The 19,064-nt window shown below is 54.2% G+C and overlaps 1 protein-coding gene across 1 annotated transcript in view; it reads left to right on the top strand.

Moving 5' to 3' along the window:
• The window catches only part of trabd2b (TraB domain containing 2B), a 51,530-nt gene extending 33,451 nt beyond the window's left edge, over positions 1 to 18,079 (top strand). The window contains exons 4-7 of the mRNA XM_066692346.1: positions 1,723 to 1,897; positions 13,167 to 13,257; positions 16,771 to 17,019; positions 17,475 to 18,079. Of these exons, the coding sequence (XP_066548443.1) occupies positions 1,723 to 1,897; positions 13,167 to 13,257; positions 16,771 to 17,019; positions 17,475 to 17,688 (729 nt within the window). The 3' untranslated portion in view covers positions 17,689 to 18,079. The remainder of the gene's footprint in view (positions 1 to 1,722; positions 1,898 to 13,166; positions 13,258 to 16,770; positions 17,020 to 17,474) is intronic.
• Positions 18,080 to 19,064: the final 985 nt, after the last annotated feature.

Below are 19,064 nucleotides of genomic sequence, written 5' to 3'. Positions count from 1 at the left end.
AGAGGAAACAGGCCATTCAGTTTAATTTCCTCGCTTCCTTAACCTCAGTGCTCATAAACATCGCGTCTGATCCTGCAGGGAGTGGCCCGGGTGCAGGCGCGCTGTGCTGCTGCACGGTTATCAGTCCTTCGGTGAGAGGAGCTCCAGGTGAAGTGGGTTCATTCACACCTGCGCTGTGAGGGAGAGAGCGCCGCCACGGCAGGAACGCACCCCCACTCTCAGAACCGCCTCCACTGTCACTGAATCCCGGCTCTCCTGCACAGCGGCCCTCGACAAGACGGGTAATGCGATCTGGTAATTACAGGCACTTTCTAACTGCTCCCCGGGGGGACCGGAGCTCCAGACGCACTTATCCTGTAATGGCGGTGGATTAGTATGTTTCGGCCGGCGCAGAGAAACTGAAAATGACAGGTTATCAGCGGACTGTTAGTGTGATAATTGCTCGGTAATCCTGTCCTCTCTGCCAAGTGCTAGGATCCCAGGGCAGCCCCCAGCCCTCGGTCCGGTCCAGGCCAGCTCTCTCAACTCAACGCGCTCACTCTCAGGTCGGTGCATTTCCTGACCGCTGAGCACCATCCTGCGGCTGCAATAGCATAAACAGAGCTACACCACTGTCCTGGGAAAGTGCAGAAATACAGCGGCCCATCTCAAATCAGATCCCACTTGTTGCACATGGTGATTTTCTCAGCTCAGGAAGTGTCCAGCCCCCCAGTGCTGGCCCCTCCTGTAGGGGTCAGTGTTTCCAACAGCAGGTTCATACACTGCCCCCCCGCACATCCTGGCCGCACAGTTCTCAGGGGTCCAAACCCCACCTGTCTGGAGCAGCCAATGCATCGCAGAGACAGAGGGCTGTGAATTGAAGCCATGTGTCGGCGCGGGGCAGGTCAGACCTGGTCCATCGTCTGGGGATCATCTGAGTGATGGGAGCCAACGGCCCACTGATGCTGCCTCTTCACACACATCCCGCTCCTCCCTGGGGTACACAGGCTCCTGCGATCACCCAATAAATCACCCAGAGTCTTCCCTCTCTCTTTATCTCTCTCTCTCTCTCCCTCCGAGTGCAGACTTCACCACAGCGGGCCCAGACAGCCCTTCCGCACGGCAGCGGGGACCAGTGGAAGTCATCAACGGAAACGGGGCCACGCTCGGAGAGAGGAATGATCTGATGCCTGTCTGCGTTTTGTTTTTTTAAAGAAAAGAAAAAGAAAGCAAGAAATTAAGAAGGCATTGGTTTTCTGCGTTTGATCTGACATGATGAGTGCTCAGAGACATGGCCAGCCAGCTCCCGGGGGCGTCTCCTGGCCCGTGCGGGTTTTCAGCTGTTTGGATAGAAACGAGAGGAACGTCCTGCCGGCGAAGGTTGGGGTATTTGTCTTCCTCTGCGTTACGGCAGCAGCCAGGCGGAGCTGGACAAGGCGAGCAGCACCGGCAGCAAACACGGAGTCCTGTTATCTACATGCAGGAGTCCCAACTGGGGTGGGGGGGCAGCACTGATCCACTGATACCCCCCCAGTATCACTGTCCCTGTGTCAGTCTGTCTCAATGGGTACCTTCCTTTTCAGGCATTTTTAAGCTGCGGTCGCCAAAAATTATAAATCCCCCCCCATTTCGTCCCATTTTTAAAAAGATACAAATAATAATGAATTAATTGCTCCTGCCTGTTGTCGATTCTGACCCCCGCCCGTGCTCCTGTAACAGAGCCCCTGTTCCTGTCCCCCGCAGCTCCCGCACTTCATCAACAGCTCCCTGCCGGACCACGAGCGCATCACCGCTCAGCAGATCGACAGCTACTTCCGCCAGGAGCTCATCTACAAGAGGAACGAGCGCATGGGCCGGCGCATCACGGCAATGATGGAGGGCAGCCCGGGGCAGAGCTTCTTCTTCGCCTTCGGGGCAGGTGGGCGGGGCAGGTGGGCGGGGCGGGACCGGGCGGGGCGGGAGAGCGCTGGGGTACGGCCGTGTGAGCGAACAACATGCCAAGAGTGGTGACACAAGAGCAGTGACACCAGAGAGGTGACACAAACGTGGTGACACAAGCGTAGTGGCGAGAGTAGTGACACAAGAGTGGTGACACAGCAGTAGTGACACAAGAGTGGTGACACAGCAGTAGTGACACAAGAGTAGTGACACAGGAGTAGTGACACAAGAGTGGTGACACAAGAGCAGTGACACTAGAGAGGTGACACAAGAGTGGTGACAAGATCAGTGACACAAGAGTAGTGACACAGCAGTAGTGACACAAGAGTGGTGACACAAGCGTAGTGGCGAGAGTAGTGACACAAGAGTGGTGACACAGCAGTGGTGACACAAGAGTAGTGACACAGGAGTAGTGATACAAGAGTGGTGACACAAGAGCAGTGACACTAGAGAGGTGACACAAGAGTGGTGACAAGATCAGTGACACAAGAGTAGTGACACAGCAGTAGTGACACAAGAGTGGTGACACAAACGTGGTGACACAAGCGTAGTGGCGAGAGTAGTGACACAAGAGTGGTGACACAGCAGTGGTGACACAAGAGTAGTGACACAGGAGTAGTGATACAAGAGTGGTAACACAAGAGCAGTGACACTAGAGAGGTGACACAAAAGTGGTGACAAGATCAGTGACACAAGAGTAGTGACACAGCAGTAGTGACACAAGAGTAGTGACACAGCAGTAGTGACACAAGAGTGGTGACACAAACGTGGTGACACAAGCGTAGTGGCGAGAGTAGTGACACAAGAGTGGTGACACAGCAGTAGTGACACAAGAGTGGTGACACAAGAGCAGTGACACTAGAGAGGTGACACAAGAGTGGTGACAAGATCAGTGACACAAGAGTAGTGACACAGCAGTAGTGACACAAGAGTGGTGACACAGCAGTAGTGACACAAGAGTGGTGACAAGATCAGTGACACAACAGTAGTGACACAGCAGTAGTGACACAAGAGTAGTGACACAAGAGTGGTGACACAAGAGTAGTGACACAAGAGTGGTGACATAGGAGTAGTGACACAAGAGTGGTGACACAGGAGTAGTGACACAGAGTAGTGACACAAGAGTGGTGACACAAGAGTAGTGACAAGATCAGTGACACAAGAGTAGTGACACACCAGTAGTGACACAAGAGTAGTGACACAAGAGTGGTGACACAAGAGTAGTGACACAAGAGTGGTGACACAGGAGTAGTGACACAGAGTAGTGACAAGATCAGTGACACAAGAGTAGTGACACACCAGTAGTGACACAAGAGTAGTGACACAAGAGTAGTGACACAAGAGTAGTGACAAGATCAGTGACACAAGAGTAGTGACACACCAGTAGTGACACAAGAGTAGTGACACAAGAGTGGTGACACAAGAGTAGTGACACAAGAGTGGTGACATAGGAGTAGTGACACAAGAGTAGTGACACAGCAGTAGTGACACAAGAGTGGTGACACAAGAGTAGTGACACAAGAGTGGTGACACAGGAGTAGTGACACAAGAGTGGTGAAACAGCAGTAGTGACAAGATCAGTGACACAGGAGTAGTGACACAGAGTAGTGACACAAGAGTGGTGACACAAGAGTAGTGACAAGATCAGTGACACAAGAGTAGTGACACACCAGTAGTGACACAAGAGTAGTGACACAAGAGCACACAGATGCACAGCTAGCACTCTTGTGGAGAGCCCAGGGACGGGCGCTGTGGGCCTGGTCTTCACTGGTGCCTCACCCCCCCGGGTTGCCTAGCAGATCTCCCAACACAAACAGGGCGCTGTCATCGCCGTCATGACATACCAGCTTCCGACCGCTCCTGCCGTGCCTCGTCTTCGTCCTCCTGGCGCTTGGATTGCGAAAAGGAAACCGCGGGGAGATATTTCCCAGGATGCACCCTGGCAGGCGAGTGAATGAGTCTCAGATGTAGGAGCACAGTTTCCACAGCTTGCGAACAGAGGCGTGACTGAGCCGCTGACAGAGGCGTCGGGGGTCTGGGCCAGTCGGTGCAAGAGGTCCCTGGAAAGAGGCTGAGCACTCGGTTAGTCAGTGTGGTCATAGTGGTCAGTAACACTACAGGAAAACAACAGACAGGACAGACACACAAAGTCCCCGGCACTGAGAATCCTCCCGCACCGAGACCGGCTCCACAACAGGGCGCTCGCTGGCCAGGGAAACGTGCTGCTCTTGAGCACCACGGTCTCAAAGAGATCCTCTTGCCCCGTGCCTGGAGAGAAAAGTGCTGGACATAAAATACACACATATACACAAACACACACACACACACACACACACACAGCAGACCTGCTCTGCTCACCTACTGCTAAGTGTGTTCAATTAGTCCGACACGTGTTCTCCGGGCGCGCGCTGCTGGCTGCGGGAGAGAAGCGGCCCTGATGTGGAGGAGGAGGAATGAGTGGCGCTCGGTGTGGTGGGGGGGCGGTGTGTGTGGTGAAGTGTGGTGGTGGGGGGGGGGGTTGTTCCAGATGGAATCCCCAGGGACTCTGTGTGCTGAAGGGAGTCAGCTGTCTTTAATTCAGCAGAGCCACCGATCTTCACACAGACACACAGAGACACGCAGAGAGGTCTGTGTGTGTGTGTGTGTTGTGTGTGTGTGTGGGGGGGGAAGATTCCCCTCCTTCCTCCCTCAGCCTACTGGGCCCGGCCGGTTCAGTTTCTCTCTCCACTTCAAACTCGTACCCCATGTCTCTCTTTTTTAAATTGATATGTGCATAAAAATGAGAAATGTCTCGTTGAGTGTATCCCTAACCAGCCGTGTTATGTCTGGGAGTCGCTGCCAAGAGGAACATGCAGCTCCGTGTGTGTTGGGGGGGGTCTTCGCACACAGCGGGGAGATGGATGTCCCACTCTGGAAGTTTATATACACATCATATATTTTAATTACACGAAAGCCACAGAGCCCTCGGAGTAATTCTAGAGCTTCCAGAGCCGAGCGGGTGGTGGGGGGTTATTTCCCTGCGGCCGTTTCATGGACGTTCGTGGACGTGAGCCTTGGCCGGGCCCGGGTCCGAGCAGAGAGCCGGTTTCCCACGCTGAGACTGAGACGAATGGGTGGATGGATAGATAGATGGAGCGATAGATTGATTGGGAGAGTGAGACGCACACAGATATTTAAAAAATGCCTCAGAGGAGAAGTTCTTCTCAACCCTGCATAGCATCCAGACCTGGCCCCCCCCGCGAGCGAACCCTTCCATCAGCGCTCACTCCGGGATAAGCCCGTTCAGATGTTCCTCCTCAGTGGCAAGTGCCGGAGGAGAGAGGGAGAGGGAGAGAGAGAAAGAGAGAGACCAGCCCTGCTCTCCTGCGTATGGAAACATGAGAGCTGCAGGAAGGCCGATGCTCCGGCCACATGGTCCATCCTCCTGCTGCTCTGGCTGTCAGGAGCTTAATGACCCACGATCCCCACTGAGAGTCTTCCTCAACTGGGACATCTTGGGGTTTCTGTGTTGTTTTTGTTTGCACTGTGAGTTCGCTGAAGCCATCGCCCCACGCCACTCTGTTTCAGATCTTCCAAAGTTGACAAGTTCAGCTCTGCTCTCAGTAAACACCCCAGAGAAGAGGAAGAGGAAGAGGAAGGAATTGCTGGGTGGTCTGTCAGAGGTCCAGAAGTGAATTGAATGCAAAGACTATCTTTCACATCTCTGGTTAAGCTTACAGTTAAACTCCAGAGGATGAGCTCAGATGGGCTGAGGGTTTAGATTTCAGCACTCGGGCCGCTTGTGAAAACAAACGCGCCGATCTGGCCCCCAGCAGCAGCGCAGTCGGCAGTCATCGCCGACACACACAACGCCCAGCTGCGTCGAGGTCAGGCAGCCGTGCACCGACACTGCGCAGGGGCTTCACGGGTGACAAACCTACACAGGAAGCAAAACTGCGATCTCCATTAACCACGTGTCCCGGCCGGTTGGAGCTGCAGTGGGGCTGAAGAGAGGGAGCCGTGCAGAGAGACCCACAGGCACCGTCACACTGAGGGCACGCTGGCACACCGGACCCCTGGACCGCCCCCCCAAGACCGAGGTCGAGGCACGGACACGGCACCGCAGCAGAGCCATAGAAGACAGAGAAGTACAAGAGCCTCGACGGCAGCCACAGTGCGGTTCAGAAGCACAGAAGTAACAGCGCCTTCACCAGGGCTATTCGAGACGCCAGTCAGGAATGTTCTGTTATCAATCCCACGGCACAGGCCTGGTGTGTGTCCGGTCTTCAGGCTGAGAAGAGAGATGTTTCTATGCTGACACCATCGGCTTCCCACTGACGGAAACCAGCGTCTCCTGTGAACCGAAGCAAACGGCTTTCATCTGTGCGTGAGTGCGGCGCGTTTCTCTGATGGAGTGTGAATGTTGGAGACCTGCACTGCCCTGTGTGTGTGTGTGTGTGTGTGCGTGTGTGTGTGTGTGTGCGTGTGTGTGTGTGTGTGCGTGTGTCTCCAGGGACCTCTGGCCCTTGCAGGCGGAGATGTGATCAGTGGGGAACTCTGCTCAGCTTGAGAGCACAGCCACTGGAAGGATGAGAGAGGAGAGGAGAGGAGAGTGAGGAAAGAGGAGAGAGGGTTCAGTCTCACAGGAATAACACAAATACTAATTTCACTCTACACACACTGTGTCCTAAAAACAGAACACACACACAGCATATGCTACATTCAAAACACTTTTTTATTGTCTATATATCCTGTGTATTTATATTCGTAATGCCGTTCACAAGCAAATATTTGGTTTTGTCCGATTAATTGCTAAGACTGAGCTTGCTGTTAAGACAAAACATGTCCTGAACTACTTGAGCATAAACAGACAGCCCTCGCGGAGCAGAGCACTGCACGTTGTTGCGGTGTGAGTCTGTGCACAGAAACAAGCCTCTTAGTGTTGTTTACATTGCACTCAGCCCCGTTTGTGTTGTCTGTTACATTGCGAGTAAGAAAAGCAGAATCCGTTTGCTTGAACGGTTTCTCACAGAATCAAATCGCCGATGTCATATAATCCCGTGGGAGATGCAGAGAAAAGCGCCGTGTTCACCTTGTGTAGTAGTTGTGGCGCAGCATCCAGACATTCCCACAGTGGACAAGAAGGGTCTGTGGGGTCGTGTAAGAGGGTCTGTGGATTTAGCAACAGCATGATTTGTTGTGTGTCTAACGGGTTTAAGTGGGGGCCGTGATCACTAACTGGACCCCCGTGGCTGGTGGAGACCTGGCTTCGTTAGCCGGCGAGATCATCGGTTATCAAGGGTGGAACCCGATGCCACCCAGTGAGGCTGAGCTGAAGGGGCCGTACCGACTGCCACCTGTGCCTCGCAGCTGCAGCCAGAGCCACGCCCTCTCCACCGGGCACAAAGAGGCGCTTTCATTGTTAACTAATCGGCTAATTAAGGGTTTTAGTGGATTTCTTAAAGTTCACTGACCGGAATCTGCAGCTGAAGAAGCAACTGATAAAACAATTTCTTCGTTAAATTACATATAAAGATTGTAGAATGCGTGTGTGTTCAGTGTGTGTGTGCGTGTGTGTGTGCGCATGTGTGAGAGTGTGTGTGTGTGTGTGTATGTGTGCGTGTACAGTTAGGGGGAGCACATGTGGCGCACATTTGCCGGGCCTGTGGGTAGCATGTCTGATGTAATGTGTGATTACTCCAAGGAGAGCCAAGGAAGGCAGGACCACATTTTCTCCCTTCTTCCTTCTCTCCCTCTCCCACACTCCCCCACAGCTGTGTGCGCCATCTCCCCCCTCTCTCCCTCTCTCCCTCTCTCTCCGTACTGGGACTGACACTGGCAGCTCCAGGACTCTCACCTCAGCCGGGAGCCCGTGACGCTGCCCAGACCCCCATCGTGCCTCCGGGGGGGTGCGGCTCGGAGCTTTGAAGGGGGAGCTCTTGGCTGGCCGCTGACACAAACACTGTTTGATATTAGCAGCGAGTAATTTCTACATTAGGAGTAAGTGCTGCAATGCTCAAACTTAATCTTGTCATCTCTCATTTCCTGCTGAAGAGCAGGCCTCAGGGCTCGTCCCAGTGCTTTTTCTGAGGGGAGGGGAGGCCGGGCACACGCTGAGGCTTCAGTCCTGGCGCTCCCCCCAGCTCTCCTCTGCGGTCAATTACCCTCCGTTTGAGCCGTGACCCGCCCCCTCCACAGCCGTCACAGGCCCGGAGCACTTTCTCTCTCGTTTCTCTCTCGTTTTCCCTGTGTGGATCTACTTTCTGCTGGGGTCCCTGGAGAGTGCGATCCTACCCAGCACGGAGAGCACCCTCTATTTCAGTCTGGGCTCATCCCTCGCTCGTCCGGGCCGTGCAGAGCGGGAGCAGGGTGAGCGAGCTGCTCTCTCTGCCTCTGAAACGACACACTCCCTCCCCCAGCCTGTGTTTACATGCGTGTCTGCCTGCATTGAACTGAGCGCAGTAAACTGAGAGGGATCAGTCTTTATGTCCCTGAATGTGAGGAAAAGGCCTGGTGTGGGACTGACTGCCAAGGCCTGGCTCTTCTGCCCCCACTCCGCTCTCTCTCTCTCTGACTTGTGACCGGACTGGGGTTGGAGCTGGATAGTGTCCTCTCTACTGCTGGTACTCGTGCCACTGGTCGAGACACTGTGGGAGGAACCAGAGATGCACCAGCAGAGCCCGGAGAGCCAGCAGATCCCCCTGGCGCTACTCCCTGCGGACGGGAACACTCCCACCTCGCCTGCCTCCAGAGCATAGCACTGCCAGCGGGTCAGGGGGCCGACTGAAGGCAAAGGGAGGCAGGCAATGGAGCCACCCAGAGAGGCCCATCCATCACCCAGTGCAGCCCGAGACGCTTAACCCCCGGGGGTCAACAGTAGCCGCGCCGGGGAGAGACTGCATCCGCGCTGACAGACACCGAGGGACGGGGAGCGGCAGACGAACGCGGACGCGTGCGATGCCCCGCAGAGTGTGACTGCGATTGTGCAGCGTGTCGCAGAGAGGACAGACACAGCAGCACAGAGGCCGAGGACAGAGCCCTGCGTGGGGAGACCTGACAGACACACGAGGCGTACAGCTTACAGCTCCTGCTTCCTTCAGAACAGCCCAGGCAGCCCCGAAGTCCCCGGACCGGCTTTGAACCCAGGTTGTTGGCACCACCTCACTAACCCTAGGCCAGTAAGAGCTGCGCTGGTGTTTCAGTCCCAGTTTTATGTTTACAAAAAGATTCAAAAGAACGAGCAGCAGCCCTTCCCAGCATTCCCTGCTTCACATTCCTTCCCAATCGTCTCCTTGGCTCATTTCACCCACTATTATTACTACTACTTTTATTATTATTACTATTATTATTAAATCCCGATCATTATTATGATTGTAATTAGAATCATCAGTCACGGTGCGCAGACTGAGCCAAGTCATTACTCATTGTATTAAACAGAGGTGGCGTTAAACGCAGACATCACTCACTGGCCTCCAGCTGGGCCGGTTCTGCCGATTTGGATCCATTTAAAGCTGCCCGTAACCATTAGACACAGGAATAACAAGCTGTCTGATTCACTGGAAACCTGCGCGACTCTGTCTCTGCCGCAGCTCAGAGAGACCGAGGCGTGGCGATCCTCCGCTCTGACGCCCAGGAGGGGCTGTGAAGCGCCGACACATGGACAGCATCTCCCTGGTACAGATGACACGAGAAACCAAGCCCCCGAGTCAGACATCAGCCCCCGTCCACAACGCGGCGCAGGGAGAGCTCTTCAGCACACAGTGCCGGCGGGACGAGGACAATAAACTTGACGCCCTCGGCCTGCAGATAAATGGTGCTCTGAGCCGCAGGAGAGCCGGGCCGAGTCAGAGGACCCATGCGCTGAGTGTCGTGTGTGTGTGTTTAATGACTTCTGTTTAACAATAACTGAAAAAGAAAGGGAAATTGTTCCTTTATAAAAATAATAAGGCGGTGCGGGGGGGGCATTCAGACCTCAGCAACAAAAACAAACGCTGCCGCACTTTCAGAGACCGCTTAGCTCTGACCTCAAAAGGAGGAAGTCCAGAGTTGCCCCCCACAGCCCCGTCACATGCTCCATAAGCATCACGGAGCCTAAATATTTACCGCCGGGGGAAGCGGTGTGGATGTTGGAACAGACGGCCCCTGACCCGCCGGTCAGCCCCCGCGGCTGCAGTGTTGCAGCCCAGCCGCCGCACACGGAGCCGGGGTGACGGATGTTGTGTACGTGTGCGAGGCAGGGACGCCGCGCTCTCCAGCAGGCGATAAAGCCTCTCGTCCACACACAGAGGGCCTGGGAACAGGAGGCCAGCGATGCGATGTGCTCCACTAGACAAACAGTTAGGACGGATGTTCAGCTGTGGAGGATTAATGATCAACACACCAAGCTGCCGCGACACACAGAAGGTCTCCTGTACGATAAGCAGCGCCGGGAACTCCGCGTTCTTCATCTCAGGATATACACAGAGAGATGTTCAGATATGGCTCCGGCTCTTTCCATTCCGCCGCTTAAATGTGTTAACGAGCCGGTGGAGCTGACAGACAGGGATTGACACCAACTATAGCCGTGAACAGAGACTCGACCCTGGGCTTTTAGCAACAGGGAGTCCGTCTCCATCTCCCTCTCTCTCCCTGTGCTCTTTTCCTCGGTGTGTGTGTGTTTTAAAGGCTTTAACACCCTCTTAACGCTGAGCGGGAGGCGGAGCAGGGCTGTAATTATGGGCAGGAATGCGTGTCGGGCGGCCGGGCGGGAGGCCTGTGTGTTCCTTCCGCGCCGCATGTTTTACAGCCTCTCTGACTCGGAGCTGCTGCCTCGTCTGCAGCGCGGCGACGGGGACACGGCTGTGAGTTACGACACGCTGACAGCATTGGAGACGGCAGCTCCGAGACCAGGCCAAGACACAGCCTGTGTGGCACAGCACGGCACTCCTCCTCTTCCTCCTCCATCTGCACATATCTGCACACATGTGACCGGCGTGAGAGGAGCTCTGCGTTGGAGTCTCCCTGTGTTAGAGAACTCCAGCCGAGACAGAGGAAAGAAGAGGAGACAGAAACAGAGAGGGATGTCAGCACATGCACACGCACACACACACACACAGACAGAGACACAGACACACACACACAGAGACACACACACACCACCCCCCCCTCCCACACACACACACACACACACACACAGAGACACACATACACACACCCCCCCACACCCAGACACACACCACCCCCCCCTCCCACACACACACACACACACACACACAGACACACATACACACCCCCCCCCACACCCCCCCACACACAGACACACACACACCACCCCCCCCTCCCACACACACACACAGAGACACACATACACACACCCCCCCACACACAGACACACACACACACACACACAGAGACACACACACACCACCACCCCCTCCCACACACACACACACATACACACACACACACACACAGACACACACACAGACACAGACACACCCCCCCCCCCCACACACACACACACACACAGGACACAGACACACACACACACACACACACAGAGACACACACACACCACCCCCCCTCCCACACACACACACACACACACACACAGACACAGAGACACACACACACACCCCCCACACACACACACACACATACACACACACACACAGACACAGACACAGAGACACACACACACCACCACCACCCCCCCCCACACACACACACACACAGACACACACACACACACACACACACACAGAGACACACGCACACATGCAAGTCTCAGGCGGTCCTGGGATTAGCCTGTGGTCGCGCTCAGTGACAGCACCGGGACGATCAGCTGACTCTCTCTCCAGCCGGCGCTCACATTTTCCAGCCTTGCGTCTCCCTGCCAGACTGCACAGGGACGACACTGCCGAGCCGCCAGATCTGTGCCAGAGCTGCTGCCATACACTACTGCCAGGCCAGGGCCGGGAAGCCATCTCCCTATTTCCCTCTTCCTGTATCCAGCCGAATACATGACCCCAGGCCCCCCGGGCGTGGGGAAGCCCCTCTGGGGAGACGTGTGGACAGTAACCACAACGGGGAAGTGCTCTACAGACTGGCAATGTCAGAGCAGTCTGTTCTCTAACCGCCTCCTGCTGGATCAGCTGTCTGATGCCAGGGCTGACCTGTGCCAGGCAGACAGGAGCGAGACGGCATTTCATCAGCCAATCACAGTCCTTTCCTTTCCATTGTTTTACTGCTGTTGTCTTTTTAAAATTGTTCTTGGGTTTGTTTACCCACAGCAACAACAACAACAACAGACACACCCAGCCTGCCGCTCTAGCTGACCTGTATTAGAGCACATGTTTCATGGCCCTGCGAAGGCATGAAGGAGAGAAATGAGAAACACATGGGTCCCACAGGTGGCAGCAGATGAAACGGCTCCTGTCTGACAGAGGCCTCGAGCTGCACACACCAGCAAGAGCTGCACCACCAGGACCGCTCTCCTCCAGTATGCATGCAGTCTCCCTCTCTCTCTCTCTCTCTCTCTCTCTCTCCCTCTCTCTCTTTCTCTTTCTCCTCAGTTAATGCATCTCCACAGTGGGAGTTTTGCTGATAAAATGCTGTAAGTTCTGTTGTGCACAGAGAGTGCAGGACAGAGAAAACAGCGGTGAATTAACGACTCTGAGTCTGAGAAATGCAGGGAAGATCACAGAGACGCGGGGGGGGGCAGTGGCTCTGAAGCCATTCCAGGATCAACCCCCCTGCCGGCCGCGCTGACACCCATAGGTGCCAATTCACAAGCATCCTGCAATGCATCAGCACAGCCCCCAGCCCCGCTGCTGTGGCTTTAGAGCACCTCCATTCACCTCCCTCTCTCTGGGCAGCAGGGGAGACATGGCTCTACAGGTGTCCCTCATGTCCCACATGTTCAGCACATGCAACATCAACCCCTGCAGGCCACCATTCTGCAAAAAAACCAAGCACCCCTCTCTCCCTCTCACTCTCCCTTTCTCTCTCTCTGAGTTTTTACGACCTGCCTTTTGACGCGGGTCCCAACACAACACAAACACAAACACAAACGCAAAGGCAAAGCCACAGCACATCTAACACACACACATACCTGTGCTCTGGCACTCTGGGTAAAGCAGTGACTGTCTGTATTACTGCGCCCATACAGAGGACCAGTCCAGCGCAGGACGTCTTCAATTGGAGGCCCGATCGGACCCGGGACGGATGGGGCTGTGCTGTAGCCAGATCTTCACCCCCTCAGACCAGCTGTTCTGTGCTTCCTCCCTCAGGCCACTTCCTGGGCAATAACAGCGTGTTGGAGATCCTGCGGCAGGAGGGGTACGAGGTGGAGCACACGGCCCCGGGACAGCCAATCACAGAGTGAGTCCGGGCCGTGCCTTGTCAACACACACACACACACACCACTGTGCAAACAGGAATAAAAATAACAATGATAATAATGATAATAAGGGTCGCCCTGGTCATGGGTGTGGCTGCATCACTCTGAGCTTCACAGAGAGGAGCAGAGCCCAGCGCAACGAGCTCCTGGCCTCATAAAGTGCCTCTTGGCTGGGAGTCCTGGCAGGGCTGTGTGGACGCGCTGGGCTCGGCTCACGGCTCACGCAACCTGCGCTGCCTGGCAGACCCACACTGCATGAACCCCGAGCCCCGGCCCGACTGCATGAGTGCAACCATGCCTGTTTAACAGATCGACCTTTAATGGCTGCAGGTTGTTCTTCACGATCAACACACGTGTGCAAACCAGAACAGAAGCAAAATACACACAAATATCACTGAACAACTATCGACAGCAATGGGGGGGCTGTTTCAGGGTCATTTCTTCGTCACGGTTCTAGAACGTTGTGTGATTGAGCTCCGTGTGTGTGAGTGAATGTGTGTGTGTCTGTGTGTGTATGTATGTGTGTGTGAGTGTGTGTTTGTGTGTCTGTGTGTGTGAGAGTGTGTGTGTCTGTGTGTGTGTGTGAGTGCGTGTGTCTGTGTGTGTGTGTGTGTGTTAGTGTGTGTGTCTGTGTGTGTGTGAGTGCGTGTGTCTGTGTGTGAGTGAATGTGTGTATTAGGTGTCAGCTGTGAAACACTGCAGTGAAAGTCGGGGCAACTTGAGACGGCGCAGCAGAGCAGGCTGGGAAGCAGAAGGCAATTTAGCACAACTTCAGCAGCTCTGTGAATCGTTTCTTGTGGGACAACACCACTGGAGCCGTGCACTGCTTCTCCAAATATACACAGGGTAATTAGCAGGGGGCTGGGGGGGTGTTTAATGCGCAGGGCCAGAGCGGGGGGGCACACGGAGCGTTTAAGCCGTCAGCCGGAGTCGAGGAACATTAACTGTGAACCCCTCCAGGCCTGTGCTGTCCGAACGGATTGAAGGAAAATAAACAACAGGGAGTTATGAAGGATATACTTATAGTTATAGTCTTGAGCTCTGCTTGTGCCTGTATTTCTCATTTAGCCCTGTTTCCAATACACTGGACTGCGCACTGAACTCCTGTAGCACACTGGACTGCGCACTGAACTCCGGTAGCACACTGAACTCCGGTAACACACTGAACTCCTGGAGCACACTGGACTGCACACTGGACTCCTGTAGCACACTGAACTCCTGCAGCACACTGGACTGCACACTGAACTCCTGTAGCACACTGAACTCCTGCAGCACACTGGACTGCACACTGAACTCCTGTAGCACACTGAACTCCTGCAGCACACTGGACTGCACACTGAACTCCTGTAGCACACTGAACTCCTGCAGCACACTGGACTGCACACTGAACTCCTGTAGCACACTGAACTCCTGTAACAGACTGGACTGCACACTGGACTCCTGTAGTACACTGAACTCCTGTAACACACTGGAATGCACACTGAACTCCTGTAGCACACAGGACTCCACACTGAACTGCTGTAGCACACTGGACAGCACACTGAACCCCTTGTAACATACTGGACTCCTGTAGCACACTGGACTGCGCACTGAAATCCTGTAGCACACTGGACAGCACACTGAACCCCTTGTAACATACTGGACTCCTGTAACACACTGGACTCCTGTAGCACACTGGACTGCGCACTGAAATCCTGTAGCACACTGGACTGCGCACTGAACTCCGGTAGCACACTGAACTCCGGTAACACACTGAACTCCTGGAGCACACTGGACTGCACACTGGACTCCTGTAGCACACTGAACTCCTGCAGCACACTGGACTGCACACTGAACTCCTGTAGCACACTGAACTCCTGCAGCACACTGGACTGCACACTGAACTCCTGTAGCACACTGAACTCCTGCAGCACACTGAACTCCTGTAACACACTGGACTGCACACTGGACTCCTGTAGTACACTGAACTCCTGTAACACACTGGAATGCACACTGAACTCCTGTAGCACACAGGACTCCACACTGAACTGCTGTAGCACACTGGACAGCACACTGAACCCCTTGTAACATACTGGACTCCTGTAGCACACTGGACTGCGCACTGAAATCCTGTAGCACACTGGACAGCACACTGAACCCCTTGTAACATACTGGACTCCTGTAACACACTGGACTCCTGTAGCACACTGGACTGCGCACTGAAATCCTGTAGCACACTGAACTCCTGTAGCACACTGGACTCCTGTAGCACACTGGACTCCTGTAGCACACTGGACTGCACACTGAACTCCTGTAACACACTGGACTATGCACTGAACTCCTGTCAGACACTGTACTGCGCACTGAACTCCTGTAACACACTGGACTATGCACTGAACTCCTGTCAGACACTGTACTGCGCACTGAACTCCTGTAACACACTGGACTATGCACTGAACTCCTGTCAGACACTGTACTGCGCACTGAACTCCTGTCAGACACTGTACTGCACACTGAACTCCTGTCACACACTGGACTGCACACTGAACTCCTGTCACACACTGGACTATGCACTGAACTCCTGTCAGACACTGTACTGCGCACTGAACTCCTGTCACACACTGGACTGTGCACTGAACTCCTGTCAGACACTGTACTGCACACTGAACTCCTGTAATTGGCTCAGCTACCATATAAAGCCCGTAATCACCTCCTTGCAGGCAAGAAGCGTAAAAAACTAAATAAAAACAGTAACTCGTCCATAACATGGAATCTTATTTAAGTGATTTTAAAATATATATATTTGAAGTGTATTTATTTAATTATTTACTTGGTTTTATGGCTTTTAACCTCGAGCCACCGGGACACTTTCCAGCGGTAAGAGCAGGGAACGCCAGGGTCTCACAGCCAAGTGCGATATCTGAGAGAGAGAGGGAGGAGAGAGAGAAAGAGAGAGAGCAGAGCAAGGGAGGAAGGAGGGAGAGAGAGAGCAGAGCGGGGAGAGAAGAGCCAGGCCTTGGCAGTCAGTCCCACACCAGGCCTTTTCCTCACATTCAGGGACATAAAAAATGATCCCTCTCAGTTTACTGCGCTCAGTTCATTGCAGGCAGACACGCATGTACACACAGGCTGGGGGAGGGAGTGTGTCGTTTCAGAGGCAGAGAGAGCAGCTCGCTCACCCTGCAGCCCTCAGGCTCTCTGGGACTGAGGGGGTCCCTGGTCTGGGGATGACCCACTGGGGCCACATGTTCATAACCCCCCGGGGGACAGGCTGTTTTCTTTGGTCCCTTTTGGACAAGTCACTTACAGTCCGATTGCTGATTCATTCTCAGCTCATGTGACCTAGATAATAAGTGGACTGACACACTGACTGACTGAATGGCTGATTGACACACTGACTGTCTGACTGACACACTGACTGACTGATTGACACACTGACATACTGACTGATTGACACACTGACTGACGGACGGACGGACGGACAAACTGACGTGTCGGATTGTGTCTGGGCGCAGGTGGCAGCAGCGGCCCGCAGAGGAGCCGTCCGGCACCGACCTTCCCGAGGGGACCCCCACCTGGGCCACCAGGACCCCTGACCTGGGGGGTGTGTCCGAGGACGACGACCTGCTGACCCCCCACCTGCTGCTGCCCGACAGCCTGAGCCAGCTGGAGGAGTTTGGGCGGCAGAAGAAGCCCAGGAAGCAGCAGCGAGAGCATGGCCGGCAGAGGCACTTTAGTGACCTGTGGGTCCGCATGGGGGCGAGGTGAGCGACACACACACACAACACACACAACACACACACACAATACACAACACACACACACAACACACTCACACAACACACACATTCACACACTGCACAAACACACACTATGAGACTCACACACACATACTCTCTCTCACACACTCACACACACAATACACACACACACACACACAACACACTCACACAACACACAACACACACTCACACAACACACACATTCACACACTGCACAAACACTCACACACACACACACACAGAGACTCACACACACACTCTCACACACACACACAGAGACTCACACACACTCTCACACACAGTCTCTCTCACATACACACTCTCTCTCACACACTGCACAAACACACACTATGAGACTCACACACACATACTCTCTCTCTCTCTCACACACACACACACACTCATTTATTTATTTATTATTTATATTTGTGCTCCAGCACCACACAGCCTCCAAACGTGAGAATCACCAACGGCTATGTCACCGTGGAGCCCCCCCAGACGCCCCAGGAGCCGCACCGACGGATGGGCGCACACAGCCTGCGGCCCCCCAGCCGACCCCCACCCCAGCTCCCTTCCGCCGCACCCCCCCGGCCCCCTGGCCTGGCCTGCCTGCTCACACTGCTGCTCACTCCCCTGCTGCACCGCTCCTGACCAGAAGGGGGCACCCTCTGCACAGCTTCGACTGCGGGGGTCCGGCCTGCCACCCCCCAGGACTTTCTGTACTGAAAGATAGGGGGTGACGAAAGACAACTCTGCTATCCTAAGAAAATAATATATAAAAACCCAGAGGGAAGAGACTGAAAACGTTATAAAGCTTCTATCGCCTTAATAAAGTCACTGACATATAGATATACACATACATACATGTATAATACATACGTGTGTGTGTATATGATTATCTGTTCTTCACAGTCCCATGGGGGCGTTTGTAAATGATGTATTTGTTCATAAAGAAATACTGTATATTTATTCCATGCTAGAGTATATTTTCAGGTCTTTGTGGAAAACCGAAAGAAACACAGAATAAATAATTTATACTGTATCTGTGCCGCTGCGGACGGGGGGTTCTGGTCGGGGTGGGCCTGGGTCTGAGGTTCTACACGTCTTCAGCCTACAGGACGACTTCACTGACACCATGTGCGCTCCCGCCCCCCAGCACAGGAGGACCGGGTCCGGGGCCCGGTGACACAGGCAGGCCCGACCCAGTGACGCTGCCCCAAGACGTGGGCCTCTCAGCCCAGAGACACGCGTCCCACCCGAGTCCCTGAATGCGTCCTTTTCTGCTCTGTATGGATCCTGCCAGGCATGTCTTTTACACGGGTCCACACCTCTGACAGTGTTCTGTGTTGGTTTTATTTATTTATTTTATCATATATTTATAGTTCTGCCCCTGCTGCGTAATAAGGCACCACATGCACTGTGAGTGTTCAGAGCAACAGCCCTACACGGACAGCAACAGCCCCATACACACTCACACACACGCACTCACACACACACACGCACTCACACTCACACACTCACACATACACACACGCACACACACACACACACTCACACACACACACACTCACTTCACCCACACACAGACACACACACACACACGCACACACACTCACTTCACCCACACACAGAGACACACACACACACAGAGACACACACACACACGCCCACACACACACTCACAGCAAAGAGTCCCAAAGAGAAACCTGAAACTAGTGAGGCTGAGCAGTGTGAGAGAGTGTAACTGAAAGGGAGTCGTGTTTGCGGGATCTCCTGTCCCAGGTCTCTCTACACGCGAACCTGCCCTGCCCTCTGCTGGCGAGCGGCGGCACCTGCTTCACTCCTCACCTCGCACCCCCGTCAGAGCCCAGTCTGTGTGCTGTCCCTGCGCTCGGACACAGGGCTCCCAGGACAGGGCATGCGTGCCGCCTTTCTTATCTTTAAATCATAACCCACTTTAACATGTAAATACCAGAGAACCGAGTGAGACTCCTCTGAATATCAAGCATATAGTCTTCTACATTTCA

The sequence above is a fragment of the Amia ocellicauda genome, chromosome 19, assembly GCF_036373705.1.
Source record: "Amia ocellicauda isolate fAmiCal2 chromosome 19, fAmiCal2.hap1, whole genome shotgun sequence".
Lineage (NCBI taxonomy): Eukaryota > Metazoa > Chordata > Actinopteri > Amiiformes > Amiidae > Amia > Amia ocellicauda.
This window is presented reverse-complemented; position numbering and strand designations above follow the sequence as displayed.